General features: G+C 44.6%; 1 protein-coding gene across 7 annotated transcripts in view; it reads right to left on the reverse strand.

Moving 5' to 3' along the window:
- Positions 1-20,682, reverse strand: part of Meis2 (Meis homeobox 2) — a 203,723-nt gene extending 183,041 nt beyond the window's left edge. For 4 of the 7 annotated variants that reach the window (XM_028766854.1, XM_028766857.1, XM_028766853.1 and 1 more), the window contains exons 1-7: positions 18,061-18,325; positions 16,600-16,832; positions 14,813-14,954; positions 14,043-14,093; positions 13,001-13,051; positions 12,118-12,267; positions 2,500-2,614 (exon numbers count right to left, since the gene is read on the reverse strand). In XM_028766854.1, the coding sequence (XP_028622687.1) occupies positions 2,500-2,614; positions 12,118-12,267; positions 13,001-13,051; positions 14,043-14,093; positions 14,813-14,954; positions 16,600-16,832; positions 18,061-18,072 (754 nt within the window). In that variant the 5' untranslated portion in view covers positions 18,073-18,325. Of the gene's footprint in view, positions 1-2,499; positions 2,615-12,117; positions 12,268-13,000; positions 13,052-14,042; positions 14,094-14,812; positions 14,955-16,599; positions 16,833-17,499; positions 17,543-18,060; positions 18,326-19,475; positions 19,854-20,359 lie in introns of those variants that run through there. The other 3 variants (XM_028766859.1, XM_028766858.1, XM_028766855.1) reach the window with 2 other exon arrangements.
- Between the last annotated feature and the right edge of the window lie 2,574 nt (positions 20,683-23,256).

Below are 23,256 nucleotides of genomic sequence, written 5' to 3' on the forward strand. Positions count from 1 at the left end.
TGTGAACTGCAAACTTAGGTTTCCATGAAACATTATGATATATTTAATATGAAAGACATAAATTTTCCTCCCAGGTTTTCCATTCTACATCAACTCAAAGATCTAACCTGTGATAAGCATATGTGATTTCAGTCAATATCTCTGTTGACTTTGCCCCGAAGCAGATAATTAATCTTTCCCCACTGAAAGCTACTCTGAGCATTTTGGTGGAACAAAGTATCAAAATAGCTTTAACATGTTTAAAAGATTATAGGAGCAAAACATACCTAAGTCTGGACTCTAAATTTTAGGATCTGCTGTCAAAACAAAACAAAACAGAACAAAACAGAACACCTTGATGCATGAATTTTAACTACTGACCCGGTGAGTCAGGTAGAAAAATATTCCTTGCACCAACTTTCACCATCTTATCAAAAGGATAACTTTCCTCGGCTTTCTCTCAAACTTTAACACAGTTGAGGAGGCTGTTGGAGAGACAGACTTCCCCATGCTCACATACATAAACCACCGTGTCCATTCTTTAATCCCACAGAGATATGATTAAAGGAACAAAAAGCTTGGGGGATCAAATCCTTCAACAAGGGATAAGTGGGTGCAGCTACCCACAGAACGAAGGGATGAGTGATTTTTTCCCTCCCCAGAGGTTCACTCTTACCTTTCTCTTTCTTGACCAAAAACCCTTAATAAAACAGAACTGACTAAGTAAAATGATAAAACGTCATGCTTTGTTTGCTGTGGTGGCTGTTCCCTGCTCCCCAAGCCTACATTGGTTCCTCTTCTGCCTCCTCTACTCTCTGACCCTTCCTGTTATCCCTCTCGCCATAACTCAAGTAACCCAACAGAACCAGTCAGTTTTAAATTTCAGTTGGGACCTTGGTGACCTGTTAATGAATCTACAGAGAAGAGAAAAACTCACAGTGTTGAGTTATGCCTGGTGTCGCTAGCTGACTTGGAGTCAGAAATGCTTGAAGCGTTAACGTAATTGCAAGAATGTGAAAAATGAAGCACTGGGCTCCTGAGCCAAGTGAAAGGTCAGAGGGAGCCTCACACCGGAGAAGTTTCTGGAAGATAGCCTCATTAGGCCATTAAGTCTGCTTCTCTTTCTCCCCGCACCCCATCCCTGCAATGTTGAGGATGTTTTGTTTTTATAATAGATATTTCACCCTTTGTGTTACCCTAACTTGGAGCACTGGGGAGGATTGAATGATGGAAAGCTTTCTGCATTTGACCCAGGGTCGATTGGAACCTCAGTTAAACCCCAGAACTTCAGCTCCATGACTGAATCTATGTACAAGATTCCTTCAAAACATCTTAGAATGAAGTTTATTTTACAAACAGTCCAACTGACGTACCCAAACCAATATACATATAGCTCACAAGTTCTTCTGTAGCTTGGTATTTGATAGTACATCATCTATGAGTTGCAACTTGTTGAAAAGACAGATTCTAAATAGAGTTCACTTACAAGTAAAAGGTATCCTAGAAAGGCCAGTTTTCTAGACTTGCTTGGAAAATCAGGAGTCCAAAATCCCCAGCCAGAAACATGTAGAAGGGTAGATACACACAGGACATCAACTCTCTTTTAGATGGCCTATATAACTATAGCTCAAGCTGTTAAACAATATTTGACTTGGAAGCCTGTCTAATGCTTAAATATTATGGCCATAAACAGAATCATAATAGAGATAAAATAGACCTAAGAGATCAGACACCATCTAATGTAAAATATTAAAAAGTAAAATCTATACACATTCCTGGACCACATTCAATAATGCATCTTCTTTTAAATGATCATTTTATCTACAGAAGAGTCATTCCTACAAACATATAATTGCTCTCTGTTGTAAATGGCAAAATTCATTACAAATTGCAGAAGGCTTCCTGAGCATCTGCAGCTGTTCTCCTTGTCTTCTGAATTTCTATTTTTTTTTGTTTTGTTTTTTGAATTAGGACAAAAGTCACTACTTCAGCTGTCTAGAAGCAAGGACAAACAACATCTGAAGAATTTTGAAATCCATCTTCTCAAACTAAAAATCTGTATAAATCTCTTCAAACCCCTTCCCCATATTTCTGGAGTAAATAAGAACAGATTTTTGTATCTTATATTCTTTCAATTCATGCTGCATTAATTATAAAGAACTCTTATAGTAAATATTAGAAGCAAATATCCTGTTTACAGTGTAATTCAAACTTCTGGTTTATAGAAGCTAGGTAGGCCTGTTTTTCTGATATACACCAAAATAGTGTAGATAACCACATTTGTAAGAGAATTGGCAGAACTAATCAATTATTATTGTAACATGGATTTAAAGATTAAATAGCTCATTTTAATTCTTTAAATAAAGTAACAAGAAGAAACTTGTCTTCCTACCAAAAGTTTAGCGATATGCCTTACACCTTCACCAGCCCCTCTTCTGTTTACACGGACTGATATCATGAAATTCTGAAGTCATTTTGATGATGTTTACTTTTGTACAAGGAAAATTCTTAACCTTTTACCTTGCTCACTGCTGTTGTCTCCACTCTGGGAAGCATGGCCCCCACTGGAGGGTCCTGGGGTGCCTGCTGAGTGAGTTGAGGTTGCATCATCATGGTCTCGCCAGGATGAAGGGTTCTGATGTCAGGATGCCAAGGAATTTTCCCACAGTTACCATTTGAGCCATAAATGAGGAGCCATGAGGACACACAGGCACAGAGGGAGAAAAAAAATGTACATATTAGTATTTTCAAAAGTGGCCACAGGCAAGATAGTCAGTGCCTTGTTTTTCTGTTACACCAATATATATATCTGATATATCTCTTCAAAGATACATCCTACTATATGCAAATTTACACTGCAATAAAGTTAACTTCTGAAGTAAGAGGAAACTGCCTTAAAATGTCTTTCTCAGCTTTTCCTATTAGAAGCAGGACACATTTTTTTTCTGGTGTTCTTAGAAACAAAATCCATCAGAGTATAAGCCTCTACAAAATCCAATACTGCCTTCAAAAGAGCATGGCATCAACAATGTTTGGTGGGACATGCCCTTACACCTTTCAATTGCATTATCCTAAAATGGTTGCTCTGAACTCTCCAAGTGTTACCAACAGGTAGATTGTACAGCCAACAGTAGCACTATTAATCATGGCATCAGTATCTCATAAGCCACCAAAGCCTGCTTTAATTTGCACAAATGGTAATTTTTAATATAAAACTAACAAGAGCTGTGTACCACTCAGCAAGTGCCCTGAGACTTTCGCTTTAAACGGCTGAACAGTGGCTTCCGGAAGAACTTCGATGACTGTAAGGCAAACCAGGAGATACCAGCTCATGCTACTTTACTAATATATTCGTCTCCTGTTTCCCCTCCCCTTTCCTGGTCATTCTCAATACTCCATGCTGTAGCTTAAAGGGAAACAGGAATTCTAATGTACAGGAAGAACTTTATCAGCACCACATGAAGGCAGGCCAGAGATGGAATTTCCTCTAGCAGACAGGGAGAACGGGCACCACACATGAAACCCAGCAGACAGGGAGCCAAAGCTGTACACTTGTTACCCATGGGCTAGGACTTTGACTGAACCTATGGAGCTACAGGCGAGTGAATTCTTTAGAGTTGGGGTAGAGGGTACAGGGCAAAAGTTTAAAGATACAGCAGTCCTTCAGAGTGCATCATTGCTTTTTACTAGAATTAGTAAGCAATAATTCAGAAGCATAAGGCATGTACAAACTATTTGGTTTGAAATATGAAAGCTATCTTTCCATAATACCAAGACATAGAGTTTATTAGGAAAAAAAAATCAATCTGCCTTTTTTTTCTCAACCCTAGCTCTATACTTTACCTACAGCAGATAATGCTACCAAAATAAAGCCAGAAACCAAAGTAAGACAAATGGAGGAAATATTCTTGCATAGAACAATAGCAACGGACAGACTGCAAATTACTATTTGGAATTTTTATAGATGCTGACATACTCCAGATCTTTGTGATCAACAATCTTAAAGTGGGATAGTGCTATTGGAGGTGTCGCCAGGCCAGCCATGGACTCAATGTCAAGACCCAGAGTAGAAATCAGGACTGTAAATACAGTTCAGGTTCAGAACTCTACAATAAAGATGTGATGGAAAAAGAGGATTAAGGAATTAGCTGGGCATGCCTATAATCGCAACACTCAAGAGACTCAGGCAGAAGGATTGCCATGAGTTTGAGTCCAATCTAGACTACATAGTGAGAACCTGTATCAAAAAAGAAAGAAGAAAAGAAAGGTTGGGAAGAAGGCAGGCAGCAAGGAACGAAGGAAGGAAAGAAGGAAGGAAGAAAGAAAGGTAAGATTGGTTAGGAAATGAAAGTTAGTAGAATATATTAGACCAAGTTATCTGTTGCTTTGCAGTCTCTTCATGCCAGATATTTACTGGATGGTGGTCAAATAAAAAGCTAGAAGAATTACAGAAGAGGGTGATGGGAGATGCCATGTACTTTTCCCATGCAGGACACTTCCCTTGAACTGAACTTTCCAGTGTACACAGCCGATGATGTAAATTTTATGCACTTCAGGCTTTTTATGAAGCTGGCTGCCATAAAAGCTCCTTACCCCTCGTGAAAATTACAATAATTAACCACTAACACCTCAACCGTGTTTTAAGGCAAATGTCATCCAAAACTATTATATAATTGTTCGGATGGCACTGGGACAGGCCTTTCTATTTAAGCTCTGGCGTGATGGGAAGAGTTCTTGCATAAGCAATTCCTGAAAGTAAAAAACACAAGTGTGTTCTTATCAGCTAGACCTGGGCAGAACTTTAAAGTCAAGCCTCGTTAATTCATAATTTAGTGTCTCTCTTTCAGTGGCTTTCGGGAGCAAGTGTAGAGCCATGTGGAGAGCTGAAAGGTAAGCCAAATTTGTCCACATTACCCTAAGAACAATGGGTTCCCCCAAACAAGTGACGTCTTTGATTTTCAGTACAGCCATCAATTTTTCCCAGGTTATCTTATTTACCATTCCCTGTCTCTTACCTCTTCTCTTTCTCACCTCTTAAAAAACAAACAAACAAACAAACAAACAAGCTCTCTTGAAAAACTGTCACATTTCCTTGGCATCTCTTGCGCTTGTGCTATGTTCAGTGGAGGGATGGAAACAAACTGAGGGGAACCTCACGATAGTAGTCTACTCTGAGAGAAGCATGGACAGACAGATCTCTTGGGAGTTCTGGGGTAGTGACTTGCCCCAAGACGTCCAGATAAAGTTACACATAATGATGTGATCATTTATAAAGACAAACATGGGGTAATCTGGGCAATAGAAACCAAAAAAAAAAAAAAATCTTCATGGTCATTAAAAGAAAAAAAAAACTCCACAACCTACACAGACAACATAAAGCATTGCCCACAAATACTGGGTTTTTCTTAGATTGAAATATTTGTGTGTATCACAGCTTCCCTTCTCCCCCCTCCTAGACAGTTTCCAAGTTTCCTTCAAGAATAACCACCTGGATCTCTGCCAAATTATAAGCAGAAGTTGAGTGAATCCTGAACCAATGTGGCATACAAAAGCATGTAAAAACACATGACGTATGTAGAAAAATAAAGGAGAATTACTGTCTGCATGTATCAGTGTAGAGAAGAACTCAAGTGTACACATTCCACAATATATGTCCTGTTCTCCAGCCAAAAATACCATGAAGACACCCCAGGGCAAGGAGGGAACATGTTTCTATTCCCAGCGGCTTTAATAATTGGGAGTCAAAGAAGGTACTCCCCTTGTTCTCTATATAATTGTGTTAAAGAGCAGCGTTACCAGGAGAAAAGCACTGAATACCGAGTTGTGCACAATAGGAGATGGGAAATAGATACAAGAAGCTCCGTCTCCAGGGGCAGTTTTTTCTATTTGCTGGGCCACAGACTCACAGCTGATAATGCAAGTTGTAATTAATATAAAAGCAAGAGACAATATGGGCAGAGCTTGTAGTAGCAGGGCCACAGGAGAGCTCTCGGCTGCTCTCCTTGGCTTCTCATTTGCACAGGGCTTTCCCTAGAAAACACAATCTTGCCAGTGTTTTCTCCCTTGAAAGTTAAAAAAAAAATTGATTTAGCACCATCATTGAATTTTTGCTAAATCTAGAAAAGAGAAGAAAGGACAAGAGTCTCTGGGCACAAGAAGGAAATCCTCTGTGCACTGCTTTTGTTGAGGTTGTAGGTAGGCTGCAATTACACTTCAAACCAGAACAGCACTTCTGTGAGTGTGCTGCCTATAGGATAATACTTAATAAGTCCTGGCCAATTGCTAGTGTTTTCTATGACAGAGTATCCCCCCAAACCTCAGAGCACAGTTCATCTGTGGGGTCACTGGGGTAAAATACTCAAGAGCTTCTAAATAAAACCATAAAAGTAAAACATCTTAGGCTTGAAGAAAGACACAGGAGCCACTATTGCGTTCAAGACTTGACAAAAATGATCTGAGCTCACTTTTTTTAGGCTCCGTATGAAAAGCTAGTCTTTGAATGTGAGACAGAGGAGAAGACAGACAGACAGAACCAAGACTCTTGGGGCCCGCTTCTAACAAGTCATGTGACTGAGAGTGAAGGCTTCGCTGACTTTTGGACTCTAGACTTTATCTCTTTAAAATTATGAAGTCACACAAGATAATTCCCAAGGTCATGTCCACTTACTTCTATTTTGAAAAGGACTTTAAAAATAGCCAACAGATTTCTCTAGAGCCCATATAACTAAATAACATCAGGCAGAGAAGTATATAGGGAGCATAAAAGCATAGTAAAGTGATTGAAGATACGTGTCCATAGCTACGCAGCAACAGAAAGCACATTCAGAAACATGTTCATTAGCTGAAGAGGTACACAAACTAATCTGTCTAGACACATTTAAACAGCAAAAGGAAGGCCTATTTGTGTCAAAACTTTCAACTAATATTAAGCTACTTATTTCTTATGGTTTTATGATGTTTTCAGTTCAATTAGCAGTGCAGAGAAAACTGTTCTTAAAAAAGATGTAAGCACTCTTAATCCTGGAGCATGCAAGTCCACAAGTTAAAAAGGTTCCTCGTATGACTGGGATAAATGTTGGAATTTCAAGTTTTCAATTGTGACATTGACCAAGAACTCAGAACACCAGTGTGCACTTTTAGAAGCCGAGTCTTTTCAAAATGTATATAAAACTGAAGATTTTTACCTCAGCATCTCACCATTGACTCAGTCTTTGGGAATTAATGCATACCCATGTCTCATACAAGGGCAACATCCTTTGCAAATGATCACTCCATAGAGTGGTGGACTCTCAAAGAAGTCAGGAACACACTTGTTACTATAACTCATGGTATACGATGCTTTCTATGATTTTTAAAGTGTGTGGAGATATCTCATAGTCCAGTTAGTACGTCAACAACCAACAAAATGACGTCAAACACCACCAAGTCATCTCAGAGTGTTCTGAGTGTCTGTGTGGCTGCCATTGTATGTCTAAATTCCGCCATTTCACTACAGTAGCGCTGAAGACATACAGCAACTGTCCAACTTAAATAATTGAAATGATGTAAATGATGCTCTTGATGAGAAATAAACAGAGAAGCTTCCAACAAGCAGAAACATCAACAGCAACGATGAATAGAGAGACCTCTCCTCCATCAGGGTCTTTAAGACAGGACACTGAGCTCCAAAGTAAAACTTTCTGAAACTAGATCCCAGAGGCTTTGGATCTAGCACAGCCTAACACCTAGTGTCACACTTCAGTGTGAAAAATGAACAAACAAAAGAAATCACTCTTGTTAATAATATTAATATCAGATCTCACTATTCTTCCTCCATCTTCAATAGACCAACCACTCAAATTCGAACCGACCCTACTGGCGTCGCTTCTATTTTTTTAGGTGATAATGGAATTTATCTACCAGCACTTGACTACTTTCTGTCAAGAGAGAGATTCTGGTAATTCCTTCCTCTGACCTAACCTATTTTAAAAAAAAAAAAAAACTTTATTGATATAAATATGCTTGACAATTCAGAAATGCAAAATAATTGCAGCATATGTTCAATTAAATGTCAGCTCAGAAATGAAAATAGAATGTCATTTGTTTATGATGTTATCAGAACCAATCAATTTTGAGATACCTGCCAATTCATATTAATCCGTATAACTATATTCTTTTCACTTAATTCTTTCAAAGAAAATAAAATATAGCTTTTTGGTACTACTATCAGAAATACCATAACCATATAATCATATGCATTGCCTACATGTGTAGCTAGGAGAATATATTTCAAACAAGCATATTTGGTTTGTGTGAATTTTATATCAATAAAGATATATAATATATTTATACATAAATATTATACTGACACTCATTTGTCTATACTAGATCTAAAAAGTTGATCTCAAATTATATACAAATATAAAAATAAGATATTTCCTAATTTTTTCAGTACTTCAACAGTCTAGGGAAAACAAAATTATTTCACGACAGTTTGCAAGTTGAAACTTTAAAAAATGCTCTCGTGACATGTTTGTTTTAAAACATGATAAATTTGATTGTCTGAGAAACTTAACATTAGCTGCAGCTGGAAAACACAGTTGAGTTTCCTTTGATTATCATCTTTTTTTTTTCCCTCAACAGAATTGCAAAGAACACTATCAGAGCCATTTGCTACCTGCAACTATTATTCTTATGCCATAGTAAGAGTATGAGATAAAAATACATCCTAATATTAAAAAATAAGCATCCCTCAAGAATTTAGTTAACACAGCCTAGCAGCCAAAGTTGCACATTTTATTTTCTCTTTGGTTCCAAACTTCCTCTCATCACTATGCACATAATGTTTGTTAATAATAAATGAACAAACCCAGTATCCTCATGGAACGTAAAAAACAGAATGCAAGACCATTATGGGTCTTCTTTTAATGCGTCTATGTTGTATCAGAACACTTACGTGACATTACAGAGTGTGGAATTAGCACAGCTTACCCGGTAACAGTACATAAAAGCCATTCTTAAAAGTCTGCTGAGAACACTAGCTTTGAAGATATTTATGCATTTAACAACCTTCATTCATTTATATTTTCACATATTTTAATAAGTGAACAGAAAACTATATTGGCACTTAATATCTCGCCCTTCATTGCTTTTTAGTGCACAAAACTACAAAGTTAGTCTTTCATATTTTTTCTTTCACTCTTTCTCCTTGCCTGCCCTCTCTTACACACACACACATACACACACACACACACACAATGTAGCTTGATACCACTTAATAAGGATAGAGGTGTATGTGTTTTTGGGGTGTCAAACAGCTGTCACAAACTGTCACCTCCACAAGAGAAACCTTGGCACACAATAAATGAACCTACACTTCTTTTTTAGCTGTCATTATTCATAGCCAATAAGTTGAACTGCTCACGGCATTTCATGTGCAAATAAAACCACGAGGTAGCTCAGTAGATCAGAATAGTGGGCCAACAGATAAAACAGAGAAAACAACACGCTGTCTGGGTCCTTCTGAAGTGGCTGATCATCACCCCTGCGCCAGCGCGCAGCAAATGAGATCCAGCCTGGGGCAAGGCATTAAATATGCATATCAAAGCAAATGAAAAAAAATAAACCTGATGACTCAAATTGGACACATTTATATGCTGAAAATGTCCCCTTGCATCATTTTCAGGTAGGGGTTCTGTGGTCTCTTCCTTCTCTTGTGACTGAGGGGTTGAGGGATGACAAGTTTGTTGGAAAGGGTGAAAAGCCTTAGGTGGATGGCCTTTGTTGGGTAGGAGGGGGTGGCCTAGCAACAAATGCAGTCAATATGCCTGTGGTACCTAAACACTGCGGAGGCTTCAAGGCTTTCTCTCTCTCTCTCATCCCCCAAGAAACACAAGCATGGGACAGACCTCTCCACTTCCCACCCCGTATGCTGGTGGAACAAATTATTGCTTCATTTCAAAACAAATAGCAGGGGGTTAAAGCAAAAATGCTGTAGTTCAGATCTCTAGGAAATAAAAGGCTTTAAATTATGACGCCCAATGAGGTGGCAAGCCCTCATGGATTCAAAATAAATCAGTTGTCATATTTACTTGATTGGGGGCTTGAAAGGGTAGCAACAAATGCTACAGTTGACTTTTTTATCCAAAGATAACGATTGTTAAATTATTCAAGCACTGTTCTCTTAGGTACCACCTTCTTGTTGAGTCTGTATTTAAATATTACGGCATCTTCACAAATTGGCATTGTATATCAGCCAAAACTCTAAACCAGCTCATATATCTTATTTCTTCTACATAAACATCCGCACACTCTAACTCCATCCATCCATCAGAAAAAGCATTATCAAGATACTGCTGTAGAAGACCAAGTAGTCACGAACACACAAAATAACAAGATAAGCTTCTGATGTAGAAAGAACTAGGGACCCCTCATGCTCCAAACCATGTAAACACATCCCTCTTTATCTCCACCCAAATAATACAAATGCAACACACTCAGAAACAGAAAGTGAGGAAAATAAGTAATGAGCAAAAATAAATCAGTATTTATGAAGTTAACATGCCTCTTGGACCACAAGGACACACACACTGTTGAGACACAGACAATCGAAGAAAATTCCAATAGCTGCCACACCTTTTTGATTTCACTTAATACATGCAAGGTACAAGGCTGCTCCCAGACCACTTTCCCTGTTGCTTTGGAAACAGGTAAGGATAAGTACAGGTATGGGAGCTTTTAGCAGCACATTTATTTCATGTCAGAACTGGACATCCTAGGCTATGGTTTTCTTTCACTATCTTGAACTTTTAGGCTGCTGTCTCGTGTAGTACAAAGGTTAATCTTTAAAAACCAATGGCTGCTTCTTTTCAAAACTTTTAGTAGCGGAAGAAGAGAACTCACAGAAAAGCTATTATTCCTCAGGTAGCTCAATTCATTCCTCTTGAGACTCAGGAATTTGGGGGTGGGGAATGCAAACTGCCTTCAAACCTCAGTGTCTGTTTAACTTCTATGGGGTGTTAAATTAATATTTAAGCCATGAAATTACCCAGACTCTGGCCTATGTCATTTAGGTTGTGAGTTCAAATGAACACATAGATACCCTCTCCCCACCTCCTGGTTTGAGTTCCCAAAAATACACTGCTATTCACACCCACTCTTTAACCTCAGCACCCCTGCCTCCCCTCCATCTCTGCCAGCTGCAATCCTTCTTCTCTTTGCTCCTTCTTCAGACTTCGAGTATCACTACATATGCTTCTCCCCACCCTATCAGATTCACTACATCAGTTCCAAAATAAGACTCAGAACAGAGAGAATAGAAATCTCCTTTCCTGGCTTGACATCCACGGGCATCTTCCACACTCTCCATCCTCAGCCGCCAACTGTTAAAGTGTTAAAGCTCAAACACTAACCTATGCGAACTCAGTCTTAATTCCCTTCAGCTTTCTGTAATACAGTGTTAAAAATTGGTTCATCAAGGTTGCTGTCTTTTATTATAGAGATGCTTCAGGCACTTGGCAATAAGACCATATTCTGACAATAAGTTTCTATGAGCAAAAAGTCCTGAGACTTGTAATGTGTTCATTCACTCCTTTTATTGTCAATGCAAGGCAAAATTGCCAGGAATTCTCAGGGTTGTCTTCTCTGGGAGAGAAATAGGCCTCCTTTCCCAGTCAGTCTCTCTCTGTCTTTCTCTGTCTCTGTCTCTGTCTCTGTCTCTCTCTCTCTCTCTCTCTCTCTCTCTCTCTCTCTCTCTCTCTCTCCCTCCCTCCCTCCCTCCCTCCTCCCTCCCTCCCTCCCTTCCTCTCCAGCTAACTGTCTTGTCTCTTATACACAGAAAGAACCCAAAAAAAAAGGCAGAGGCTATCATACCAAAAAGAGAATTTACTAACTCCCAAGCCACCAGATTCAGGCAACTTCACACATGAAAAGCACAAATCATTCCATCAACTCCCTGGTTCTTTGACTCGCAACGTAAATAAGGGACAGGATCCAAGAAAGGGGAAATAAAAATAAAGGCCATGACACTTGTAGTGAGAAAGGGAGAGACAACTCCAAAAGCAACTAAACAATTTAAAAACAAAACTCAGTACCACAAGGTTTTAGAAAAATGCTTTGCCCAGTGGCCTTTAGAGAACTCCACGGGCTCTGCAGACTTACGTGGTCGGCGAGATTTGTGGAGGAGCCTGAAAGTTCTTCATGATCTGACTTGGAGCTTCCGTCTCTCTCATCAATCACGAGGTCAATGGGCATTTTCCCCTTCAAACAGCTAATGTACCGGTGGCAGAAGTTATCACACAGTTCGTGGACCTAGGAGGAGGGTCATGGCAAGGGCTCAGCTCAGGTTGTCTTTATATGTTTCATTTTTTAAAGAGGAAGAATATCAGGTTGCAAGGTTACATTTGTAGAGAGCAACAATGTGATGTCTTCCAAAATAACTCTAATTAAGGGGTGTAAGAGTTAAAGGCAAGGAAACAATAGGGCAATTGTGGTAATAGATATTATCCTCCAGAGACTCCCCTGAGCAACAAGTTACAAGAAAGAAAGAAACTAAACTGGAAGTAACTGGGTTCACACTGGGAGAGCAGAGATGAAAGTGTGATTTGACAGTAACTCAGAGGCATTTAAACACTAGAACTGGGGACATTTGTGATTCCGTTGTGTATGTTTCCAAGAGAATGATTGATCTATGTAACAATGCAAAGACACCCCAGAGAGGACTCTTCTCTTTGCTTGCACCCAGAAAGAATTTTGGGCCCATGATAAGCTGAGCTAATAGAGACACAAGTAGACAATGTGTCCAGCAACACAAATGGCTCTTGCTGTACTTCAAATAATCCTGAGTGCCTGGGGGTGGGAGCTTTAAAAGTCAGGGCTGCCCTGATTCCCGTAGCCTCTGAGTTCCTGGGTTGAGAAGTCTATAAAGGAGGGAAATAAAAAGGTGATCAACATCTCCAGATGTGTAATCCCTCATCCTGGAGGCTTGTAGCATTCCCAGTCACCTAGCTGAGAATCAAAATGCAGACTGTTGTTTCCTGCTTACCTTTTCTAACTCCAGAAGATGAAACCTTAGTACTTGTATTGCTTGTATCATCTGAAAGGGAAATTTAAAAGGATGGAGTTAGGGTTCTTACACATGCAAGGTGTGTGGTGTGTGTGGTGTGTGTGTGTGTGTGTGAAGGGCAGTGTGCTGAGGGAATTGGGTAAGAAAGAAGAAACCAGCAGGTGGCTGGGCAAACCCACACATCAAGAAATAAGAAAACCAAATTATTCCTGATCATCTCTGCCTCACTGGCTACAGTGGTGGGAATTAGTAGACTGGGTGGCTTTAGCATGATTTTTTCCCCTAACCATCACAGTGAGCTGTTGGTAAAGCTTGGTTCTCCCACCAGGTCTTACTCCACCCCATTTCTCTTTTATTGTCTCCTCCTACCTTCCACCTCAGGTCAAATTGGAGGGGGGGGGTGAGAAATAATAGAAGAAAAAATAAGAGGAAAGAAGGGAAGGGAAGGGAGGAGAGGAGAGGAGAGCAGTTTCTTTGGACAGAAAAGCTTTTTTGGAACCGCAGACGGAGAGCAAGCCTCCTCTCAGAAGAAGGAAATACTCCAGATGAATGGAGAGGCAGGGCCTTTGAAAGAGGATTTAAGTACTTTTAATATTGAAATCCTGCAAATTAGCAAAAGAATTGCACCTAAAAGTGGCCTGCGCAGGATAGCCCCTCACCCCTAACCCACTCTTAGCCCGCCCTCCGCTGCCGGAGCAGTTACTTCCTTCAGGGCAGCAGCCCGGGGCTACACTGCTTGCCCTGGCTCGCAGAGGAAATTACTCCCGTAGCTGAGACCTGGGAAGCATCCCTACTCGGCTCGGCGCCGCGGCGCCGGCGCTGCCTCGGTGGGCTTCTTATCCCCTGAGGTCCACACCGCCCCTGGCTCGCCTTCCACGCAGGGGCTCTAAATAGGTTTCTTCCCCTGTGTTTCCCTAGGAGGGCTCTGCTGGAACTCCATGAAGCTCTAGAAGCAAACGGGTGACTCTGAGCTTGAGACGGGGCCTGAGGCTGGGGACAAGCAAGTAACAGTGAGCCTTACCAAATTATCCAGCTCTGGATTTGAGGAAAAAAGAGGCTTTTCGGCACGAACCTATGGGAAGCAGGGAAAGTCAAAATGAATCTTCAGCCAATTTAAAAATAGAAAACCCTGTCGGCCACTAACTGGTTTGTGGGACCCGGTACTCTGGAAGGGCAGGGGCAGAAGAGAGGACAGGGGCTTTGGTAAAATCCAAGAAACAGATTGGTGTCTTAAGTGAGTAGGGTTGATGGACAAACAGCAGGGCCTTATGATCCTGACCCGGTGGGGAGAGCTGTATCCTACTCCAGTTGTAGCGGGGTAGGCAAGGCGGCTCGCAGATCTTCACTACCGGCTTCTGCAGCCGGGCCAGAGGCTGGGTCTCCCCACTTCCAGCACCTCGGTGCCCGTGTAGACCTCACTGCTAGGCGCCCGCTTCCTTTGCTCCCGGGCACTCCCAGGTCCCTCCCCAGCCCCTCTCCCCAATTCTTGTTCAAGTAGCTTCAGGCGGGGAAAAGGCCAAGCCCCAGATTAGGAGCAGGTCAACTTTAATTCGAGGGTCGAGCCCCTGTATTCCTGGCTGGGGGGAAAAACAAACACCCATATTTATCTCCCTTTCCAATTCGCCTCCAGGCTGAGGGATGGGGAGGAGGCTCAGAGCGCCGAGTGGGCCAGAGGAACAGATCGGGTGTCTTGCCTTTTCCTCTGCTTTCAAGTCAAACTCAGAGAAAGGGGGTGGGGGAGTGAAGGGCTGCTGGGGGTGGGGTGGGGTGAGCGGGTCAAGAAGGTTGGACCTGCTTGGCGAAGACCGCGATGTCCTCGTTGAAGGAATCAGAGGAACAGACGTCTCCGCCGGCCACTCCGGGTTCCCGGGGAGTGCAGGTCGCCAGCTCGCACTTCTCAAAGACCAGCGCTAACAGAGGGAACAACGGGTGCCTAACGGGCAGCGCCACGCAGAGACACACGCACGGAGACGGGGTGCAGAGGGGAAGGAGCAAGAACTGTAATCAACAAGTTTGGAGGGTTTGCATTCCTTCTTTAATACAACAGGCACGCAACACACTACACCCTCAATCAGCCAAGCCTGGGCCACAAACAGAAAGGAAACAGCCTGGCCTTTTCCCTGAGTTCACAGGTCTTTTCAGATCAGCTCCGAGAAGCCCCCGGCCACTTTAGCCCGCCAAGTAAACATATACTCAGTTGGGAAGTAATGAAATAAGCAACAAGCCCAGGCAATTTAGAGCTCGGAGTAGATCCAGACCTCAGTCCTCACTCCAGAGACGCCTGCCACACAAACCAGGACAGGGAGCACTATTTAGTGCCCTCCCCCCAACCCCCAATCTGAATTGATCTAACGGGCGTTTCAGACTCGGCCGAGGACTTCACCCACAACCACATCGGAGAGACATTTCCCGATTTTAAGAAGGCATTCGTCTCATTTATCCACCCTTGGCTTTATAAACTTGTTTGCTCTGCATCCAGTAAAGCCCCGGTGGTAGGACCAAAATACTAAGAATGTTAAACAAGAAAGAGCTTCCTTCGAAAGACCACATTTCTCTCAGCGTTGCAGATCACAAGAATAAATAAACCGCGTTTCAAAACTTGGAAGTGTGAGTGCTGGGCGCGTACGCCCTTTGTGTTCCTCCGGGCGGCTTAGCTACACCTCGGGATGCTTGAGGCCTCAGGCTTTAGGCTCAGTCGCTGTTTACCCACTGTCCCCTCCCCTCGGCATCCCGCCGCCTTCCCCACCTACCCTCAGCCGGAAGAGCACGGCTAGTGCTCGCTTGGACCGTGCTTGCCCACCCTTCCCCAATCTCTCCGAATATAAAATAATTTCCAGCCATTTCCCTGACTCCCAAGAACGGCTGTGTGTGCAAGCGGCAGTCTCTTCCACCCCGCTGCACTTCAAGGTCTGCCCCCTTTATTTACAGAGAATTAAGAAGTGAGTGATTAGGACTTCCTGGCCGACAGAAGCTGCCCTGATTCCAGCTCAAGCTGCGTTTAGTGACTCCCAGGCCCTCAGTAGGAAGCAAAAAGGGGAGGGGAGGGAGAAAAAGAAAGAAAGGAAGAAAGAAAGAAAGAAAGAAAGAAAGAAAGAAAGAAAGAAAGAAAGAAAGAAAGAAAGAAAGAAAGAGAGAGAGAAAGGAAGAAAGAAAGGGGAACTGGAAGTTTCTTCTCGGCTACAGAAAACTTTCCTCTTAATCAAGGCCTCTGTTAGGCAGAGGGAGACAACCAGCCCTGAGCCTTTTAGCCAGGAATCTTGTCCTTGGGGAGAAGGCCCGGCCAGCAAGACATAAGGACTCAGTCCTTACACAGGACTGTGGGCTCTGGAGAGGCCGAACCAAGGAAGCAGAGAAGGTTCTATTTTTCTGGTCTTTGACTCAAGAGCAGGCTCCCTCTCTTGTCTTTCTCTACTTCAAGCATTCTCCTCATGCAGAATTAAGTCCCTACTTAGCCTCCCTGGTCCATCCTACCACCACCACCACCACCACCACCACCACCACCACCACCACCACCAGAGACAAGCACACGCACTCACACACACTCACACACAGTAAGCTGGGTCCGGGGGTCGGTTTACCCGTAGATCGCGTCCTTGTCTCTTTTCAAGGCATCGTTGACAGCAGATCCCATGCTGGCTGGCATGACATTGGGGTGCGGGGCGTGCGCGCCGTAGTGCTGCGTGGCGTGGAGCGGCGGCCCGTGGTTTAGATGGTGAACCGGGGGGATCGGCCGCGGCGCGTGAGGGTCTCCGTACATGGAAGCGGGAACCCCTACTCCGTCCATCCCGCCGTAATGGGGCAGCTCATCGTACTGTCAGAGCCCGGCAAGAGGAGGGGGCGGTGGCACAGAGAGTAAGAGAGAACCCAGGGGGGCAGAGACAGGAAAGCAAAGAAACCCGGAGCAAAGAAAAGAGGGAACAGAGCAGTGGTAATGGGATAGAGATGGGGGGGGGTGTAAAGACGAAGGGAGAGAGAGAGAGAGAGAGAGAGAGAGAGAGAGAGAGAGAGAGAGAGATTAAAAACAAAGTCAGAAAAAAGAAAAGTACTGGACACAAGTTAAACACACTACAAACCAAACCAGCAGAAACAACAGATCTGAAAGTTGGGAGAGGATGTTGTAAATTTTAAAATGAAAAAGTCTGAGCCGAGAGCAGCATTCAGGGAAGGCAGATCAGGCGGAGAGGCTGGGGACGCCGGGGGGCACAGGGAGGCCCCGCTCCCGCTGGAGGCTGCAGAACCCCAGCGAGCCAACCCAGGGAGAAGTGGAGTTAGCAAGAGGAGGAAGCCCCGGATCCCACCCCTTACCCCCCTTCGCCTCCTCCAGGAGATCCAATAAATCAAAGGGCGAAATGAAACAAAATAAAGAGAAGAAAAACGCTAATAATCAGGCCGAGAACAGCAAGGACAAGGGAAGACTGGGGTCGGTGCCTCCCCGGGGGCTGGGAGCAGAGGGTGGGGAGGAATAACGTGAAAGTTACCAGAAACATTATTTAGCAGCGGATTCCCTGCGTCCTTGTCAATTTCAGAGACAAAACAAGCAGCCGGGGCTAGTCTAGGCAGCGCGGCCCCACGCCGGCGGCTCCTACGCAGCCCGCGCCCGCCCGGAGCCGCGGGAGCAGCGGCGAAAGAGGCGCAGCGGCGGCAGCAGGAGAACCCGGGGAATCGCGCTGCCGGGGTAAAAAGCTGGAGCGAGGCGAAAGCGTGTAACAATTGCACACAAGTACACACACACACACACACATACACACACACATACACACACACACACACCACTCACACGCACTCGCCGCCCGCCCGCTCGCACAGCGCTGGGACACGCGCGCCCAGACACGCACACACGCACGCACACACACTCTCACACACGCAGAGGCACAGGGGGGAAAGAAGCCGTTGAATAATTTTGCTACTATTTTTTAAAATACTGGCCGCCATCACTATCAAGCAACCAGCAGCAGCCAGCTCAAAGGGAGAGGAGGCATGGGGCAGGGCCCTGTAGGAGAGGATTTATATCTAGGTAAGTGTTGGAGATTTAAACCTACCCTTTGCGCCATCAGTCTGCGCTCCAATAAACTCCTGGATGTGTCGTATATTTAATATCCCAGTCCGGATAAGAAAGTGAGCTAGGCTGAAGAGTCCTTTTTTTTTTCCAAACCAAGGAGACTTCTCCCAATTTTCCAACGTTATTTTTAGGGGGGTTGGGGAAAGCCCAGTCAAGAAAACGAAGATTTTTTTTTCAGTGATATTTCTTCTTTTTCTCTTTTTTTCTCTTCTTCCTCCTCCTCCTCCTGATCTTCCTCCTCCTCCTCCACCTCCTCCTCCCCCTCCCCGCCTCCTCCTCTTCGGTCCTCCTTTACTCCTCTTTCTCTTCTTTTCCTCTCAGTTGAAAAAAAAGAAAAGAAAGAAAAGAAAAAGAAAAAAATTGTCAAGCCCCCGAACTGAAGGTTACGAGCGGCCAGTCAGCAGCCCACATGTAACCGAACTGTCGAGTTTCATGGCTTTTTGCCACTCCAGCTGTCAATCAAAGCCCGGAATGTCAAGGTAGTGAATGAATGATGGTTGATGATGATGAAGAGGAGCAATCTTTCAGACCCGTTTTTTTTTTCTTCCAGTAAAACTCCGCGAGGGGTTTCTGTTTCTTGAATTTTTCCTCCCCCCTCCCCCCTCTTTTAGCTTTGCCCCCAAAATAGCTCTAATATGATCCTCTCTTTTTAAAGTATTGTTCAAAGAAAGCAAGGAGAAAACCAAGAAAAAAATGAATAGTTTGCAAAAATTGGACTTCCTCCCCCCCCCCCTCTGGTAGGTATTTTGTCTTTCCCTCTCTCTCTTTCTCGCTCGCTCTCACTCGCGCTCGCTCTCTCGCGCTCTCTTTCTCTCTCTGGGAGATGAGTGAGTGTCAGTAGGTGTTGGCAGGTTGGCTGCAGCCGGGCTTATAGTAGAGCCTCAGTTTGGCGGCGCGGGTCGGCGGCGGGAGAACGAAATGACGGAACCCGGAAGTCGTGGTGGCCATAGCCCGTCCTACAGCGGAGACACATCCCGGGAGTGGGGAGCTGGAGCGAGGAGGAGCGCGCAGCGCAGAGCCTCTGATATGCAGCGAGTGCGGTCGGACGGCCCCGGGGGGGGGGGGGGGGGCGGGGGGAGGGGAGGCTGGAGCGGAGAGGACCGGAGCAAATCAGCAAGCCTGCTTCTCCAGGGGGACGACGCGGGAGGGAGAGGAAGAGGGGAGGGAGGGGGGATGAGGGAGGGGGAAAGGGGGAAGGGAGGGAAAGAGGGAGAGCGACAAGAGAGAGAGAGAGAGAGAGAGAGAGAGAGAGAGAGAGAGAGAGAGAGAGCACGCGTGATTGGAGAGAGGGAAGGAAGAGAGGTGGAAGAGGACAGGGAGAGAGCAGACAGGAAAACTGCAGAAAGCCACAGGGAAAGTACGGTACAGCCTCAGATCTTTTTATTTTAAACTTACTTCTCGTTTATTTCCCCACCACTCCTCTTGGCTCCTGCCTAACTGGGTCGCGTTGGGGATGTTTGGCATGGCGTTCTAGCTTTTGTTCCTTTTAATTCCGTGGCTCCCTTCCTCTGCCGGCGGATTACTAGGTCCCGAACTCTGCCGCTAACAACCTAGAGGAGCAAGCTCCGCCGACTGCGCCACCGCCGGGCTAGGGTTTTTGTTGTTGTTGTTGTTAAATGGCACTTTCTTTCTCGTGCAGATGCAGAACCCTTGTTGTCAAGATTCATTTTTTTCTAGTTCGAGATGTGAGCAGCTGAACTCAGAGCATAGTCCTTCGGTGCGCTGCAGACAGTGTGGACCACCGTGGAGAGTCTAGGGATCCTGGAGCACAATCTGGAGGGAGAAAGCAGGATAAGAGTTAGCAGGGTGGAAGTTAGTGGGGTAGGAGTTGGCGGAGGGGAAGTTGTTTGATGTTTGTTGTTTACCGGTGTGTGTGTGTGTGTGTGCGTGCGTGTGTGGTGTGGTGTGTGTGTGTACGCGCGCGCGTGCGCGCGGCCGGTGTGCGCCTCTAAAGTGAATCTTGGATCTAGGAAGCGCTGGAGGAGAAAGATTAAAAAGCATGTGAGAGAGAAGATGCTTGCGAGTGGCTGGCGGTGGCTACCCAGCTTTGTTGTGGTTGCCCTGGGCGCAGCGGTTGTAAGGAGGGCTAAAGGCCGAGTTAATTGCACCGGGCTGATTTCGCTGGATGGGGACGATGGGACTGACTCCTAAAGAAGTTTTCCCAAAAGGAAAAGGAACCGAGTAGGGTTAGAAAGGTAAATACCCGACACGGTTTTGGTAGAAACTAGTTCTGGCCGGGGTCCCGCCCAATCCCTGGTCGGAGTTCCAGCTGGCTTTACCTCCGCGCTGCTGTTTCCCCGCGGCTGCGCGTCAATCAACGAGAGGCGAGAGCTGGGGGCGGAGCTTTGGTCACCCGGCGCGCGTAGCCGGGTTCACCCTGCCGCCACCAGGCAGCTGGCAGCGCGACCCAGCCACGCACTGGGAGCGCGCCCTCTCCCCAACTTCTCACCCTCGCCCTGGGTTCCGGGCCCCAGGCCCAGAGAATCGCAAACAGAGTAAGGGTCTGCTGTTCAACTGCGGCCTCCCTCCCCAACTCTGAACCCATCCTGTAACATAGAAAGCAGCGTCTCCTGCAAGGGTGCCTTTGACTGGACTTTCTCATGGGGGCGGTGGTGGATGGGAGTGGTTAGGTATAGTGAAGTGGTGTGTGTGTGCGCGCGCGTGTGTGTGTGTCAGACAGAAAGACAGAGAGACACACATACACACACACACACACACACACACAGAGAGAGAGAGAGAGAGAGAGAGAGAGAGAGAGAGAGAGAGAGAGAGAGAGAGAGAGATCCCCCCCCCCTTTAGCATCTTTCTGGTTTCTTCGCAAGCTTCTGAGCATCCCAAGCTAGCTAAAACTACTGCATGCCGAGACTCCATGCGGAGTCTGAGGAAATTTGGCCTCGTTTTCCTAGGGCTGGTGAATGAGCTCCAGAGGTCAATAAAGCCCTCCAAAAATGATGAATGATTGAGCACCTGTGATGATGATAGTGATTACCAGAGCAATTAAACAGTTTGATTAAATGAGCCATCATAACAATGATGTCTGCGGGAAATCGGCCCTCACATATAAAGACAGTGTGGAGGGGCTGGCAGAGGCCCGGAGAGCGCGCCGGGAGAGGGGCTGCGGCCCGTGCGGGTTTGGCTCCAGTGGCCAAAGGAGGGAAGGCTGGCTCGGGGACCTTTTGGGAGCAGAGTCCAGTCAAGGATTTCTGTCCGGCTTCAAACCTAAGACAGCGGGCCCCTCAGGAACCCGAAGGACTCTAGGGTCCTTTCCTTCCCCCCGCCCCTACCCCTATTTTCCTCCTTAGAAGAACTTCAAGACTACAAATATCCGTCTCATTTGATGCTGAGTTACTCGTCTACAGATAAGAAAAGGTAAGTAAAAAAGAAAAGGAAAAATTGGCCTCCAGAATTTTATTGGGAGGGGGGTGTAGTTAAACTTCAATTTATCCTCCTAGAGTAAAAAGGAGGGAAACAGAGAGGGAGAGAGGGAGAGAGGTAGGAGAGACACCACAGAGACACACACAGAATATTAGAGAACATTTGGTCTGGCTGCAGACTGATTTCTGCTTCACAGAGTTGTGGATGGTACTGGATCCAAGTTGTCGGCCCAGCGCGGCTGGCAGAGTTTACAAACTCAGTTTTGACCCCCTCTAATTCTTCTTAATTTCAACATTCGCTATTTATTATCGCCAGTAGGATTTTTACTATTTTAAAAATCCTTGTTAAATAAACGCCAGTTAGGAAGTTTCTTTTTCAAAGGAACACCAGGTTCCAAGATAAGCGCTTCTTTTGTCAAAAACAACTCCGTGAGAAACCTCTGCATCCTCCTCTAAACATAGTTAGCGCTTTTTTTCCACACCGCTACGCGCCCCTACCTTGTTGATATGGTAAAGCGATTTAGTTTGCCGGTAGCCTTTATTCAGTAAAACTTCATTAGTATTAAGAAAAAAGCAGGATTAATAAAGTTTCTCCCTGAGTAAAAATCCAGATTGATTATTTCTATATTCTAAAGCAATCGTTAAGGAAATGATGGCTTGACTAAGGGTAGCAATTTGGGGTTTTACAAAAAAAGAAAAGTGGGAACTCTGCTTTATACTGTGGGCATTGCAGAAAGAGTTTTAACGTGAACCTCTTCCTCTCCTTCACCATGTAACTTCTTATGAATTTTGGCAAGTGCATTAAACCAAACAAGAGGACAATTTGGTTAGATGTAAGGGGCAGAAAGAAAGGACATTTTAAGATATTCTCAAAGAGAAAAGCAATACTTTTTAGGAAGACTTAAGAAGAGTTAAGAAGTGTGAGGTGGTTGAAAAATAGCATGCTGGTGAAGTCTTTTTGGCTTTGAAATTCACTTTATCTGAAAGGAGATGCTGCTTTCCTAGTAACTGAAAAGATTTGTTACACAGATGTATGCTATTGATGAAGCTGTTAGTTTAAATGTTAGCTTTAAAATCTACCACTGCAGTGCATTGCACAGGGGATCAAGTTGGAGTTGATTCCAGATCTCTGTCCTGAGTCCTGTGATACCACAAGTTGTGATTATCAACAACTTGTGGTATTTTATTAATACAGCAGCATAGGTTTTGTGTCGTTAAGGACTGCCTCTGTTCCCCATTCTTGATTTCCATGTCTGGTAGTAGCCAGTGCACAGCATCGAGGTGTCCACACTTTCTCTTTTCCTTCTGTGTGTGGACACCTTGTTTCCAGAGCTTCACACTCCACAGCCTTTGTGGATTCATTTACTCTCCCACATTTGAGGTGAAGGGAAATAGGTAAGGCAGCCCCAGAGACAAACGAGAGATGGGGGTCACAGGCGCCACACACACCTCAGTCAACAGTCAGCTCCTTCTGCCCAGGCTGGAAATGGTTTTAACAGGCGGTAAAATTTCATCTTGCGGTGTCAAATTGGGGTCATTTTGGGGTTAGAGTTCTCAGTGTCCGTGAGGAGCTGTCCAGCTGTGTGGGGACTCATTAACTGCAAAAGATCTGTTTCAGTAAAAACAATTCAAAGACAATTGGAAGGCTAAAGACTCTCTACAAATCGCGTTTTACAAGTGCCCCAGAACAAATATGGTTGGTAAAACCTATTTCTTCACAATCTTAAATTAGCTACTTAGCTCTGGAGTAGGGGGTGGGAACATTGAATTAAAAAGGAGGTGAAAGGGGGGTACCAAAGGGG

Source organism: Grammomys surdaster, unplaced genomic scaffold (genome assembly GCF_004785775.1).
Source record: "Grammomys surdaster isolate TR1022 unplaced genomic scaffold, NIH_TR_1.0 170, whole genome shotgun sequence".
NCBI lineage: Eukaryota > Metazoa > Chordata > Mammalia > Rodentia > Muridae > Grammomys > Grammomys surdaster.